At 38.4% G+C, this 1,837-nt stretch overlaps 1 protein-coding gene across 1 annotated transcript; it reads right to left on the reverse strand.

Annotated features, from left to right (window-relative positions):
- Nucleotides 1-189: 189 nt before the first annotated feature.
- SARC_12300 (hypothetical protein) lies at nucleotides 190-801 on the reverse strand (the record flags this gene model as incomplete). Its single annotated transcript, XM_014293594.1, has 2 exons — nucleotides 190-326; nucleotides 555-801. 2 exons carry the CDS (start codon nucleotides 799-801, stop codon nucleotides 190-192), a joined length of 384 nt encoding a protein of 127 aa, XP_014149069.1.
- Nucleotides 802-1,837: the final 1,036 nt, after the last annotated feature.

A 1,837-nucleotide genomic window follows, 5' to 3' on the forward strand; every position in this document is an offset into this window, starting at 1 on the left:
ACACACCACACCACCACCACCCACCACACACACACACACACATATATATATATATATATATATATATATATACATATATATATATATTAATCAAGTCACGGTATCAATCTCAAGCGTAATCAAACAGTGAATTGTATACCAATATCTACAGAAACACACACTACAATACGAGGTGTACCAAATACTGCCTTATAGTGCATGCAACGGGTGTGCTGCATACTCTTTTATCTTTGGGTAGATGGGATGTTCGGCTCTGGGGTCTTTCGCTAGTAGTATCCTATCTACATTGCTATTTCGCCACTTGATGGAGCGCTCAATGGGCGATACTGTGCGAGGGTAGTGTATTAGAATCCCGTGAATTTTAGGTAGGTAAATGCCACAGAAAGATACTGTGCGAAGGTAGTGTATTAGAATATCATGAGTTTTAGGTAGGCAAATGCCACAGAAAGATACTGTGCGAGGGTAGTGTACCAGAATCTCATGAGTTTTAAGTAGGCAAACGCCACACAATACTATCTATCTACACAACCCATTCTATATATCCATATACCTACCGCAGTCCTTAACCTTTTGATTGGACAGCAGATATCTCAGCAGCCAAACGTCGTCGTATGTCTCATCGCCAATCAGGTGGTTGCACAGACCTCTCAGTGTGTCGATGTCCTTATGATGCTTCTCCAGTAGATGTGGGATACATCTATCCACCGCGTGCCCCTTACCTGCCGCTTGCACGCACTCTGAGCTGTTTTGGTATAGACACACGGCAGAATAAACGTCAGAGAGGGGTGTCAAGGAACCCATGTGTATTATAAGATACTCATGTGTAATATAAGATACTCTTGTGTAATATGAGATACTCATGTGTAATATAAGATACTCATGTGTAATATAAGATACTCATGTGTAATATAAGATACTCATGTGTAATATATGATAGAATCTACAACCAAACATACATGTCAGCCAGGCATCTAAATGAACTCATGTGTAATATAAGATAGAATCCGCAACTAAACATACATGTCAGCCAGGCATCTAAATCAACTCATGTGTAATATAAGATACAATCCACATATAAGAATGCTTGTCAGCCAGGCATCTAAATCAACTCATGTGTAATAGATACAATTCACATAAGGAGGCTTGTCAGCCAGGCATCTAAATGAACTCATGTGTAATAGATACAATTCACATATAAGGATGCTTGTCAGCCAGGCATCTAAATGAACTCATGTGTAATAGATACAATTCACATATAAGGATGCTTGTCAGCCAGGCATCTAAATCAACTCATGTGTAATATAAGATAGAATCCACGTATAAGGATGCATGTCAGCGCGGCATCTAAATGTATTGCTAGAACTCTTCGAAGAGATGTGTATAGATCAATATACTCAACCACAGATAGATTTCATTCCATCTCCTACTTTCAATTATCTCCACTTATTTCTTTGACTACAGGTAGATTGCAATTCTATGTGATAATTCCAGTTGACCAGATGAATACATATAATATGTACGTATGACTTTGAGCGACAGTTATTGGGCGAAGGGTATAAAGGCACGGCTTATGCTAACGGTGTGTGTCTCACCTATTTACAATGCATGTGTATACATACAACGAATACAATGCATTTGTATATATACAATGCTGGTGAGATGATACATAAAAACACAATGAACAAATCGATAGACACACAAAGCTATTGAAGACTATTAAGCAAGAAATTCAAGTATGTTGAACGATGTTGTTAAGGATAAACGTATATCACAATGCAGGCATATAAACAACATACACACACACACACACACACACACACACACACACACACACACA

This window comes from Sphaeroforma arctica (assembly GCF_001186125.1).
Source record: "Sphaeroforma arctica JP610 unplaced genomic scaffold supercont1.2208, whole genome shotgun sequence".
NCBI classification, from domain to species: Eukaryota; class Ichthyosporea; order Ichthyophonida; genus Sphaeroforma; species Sphaeroforma arctica.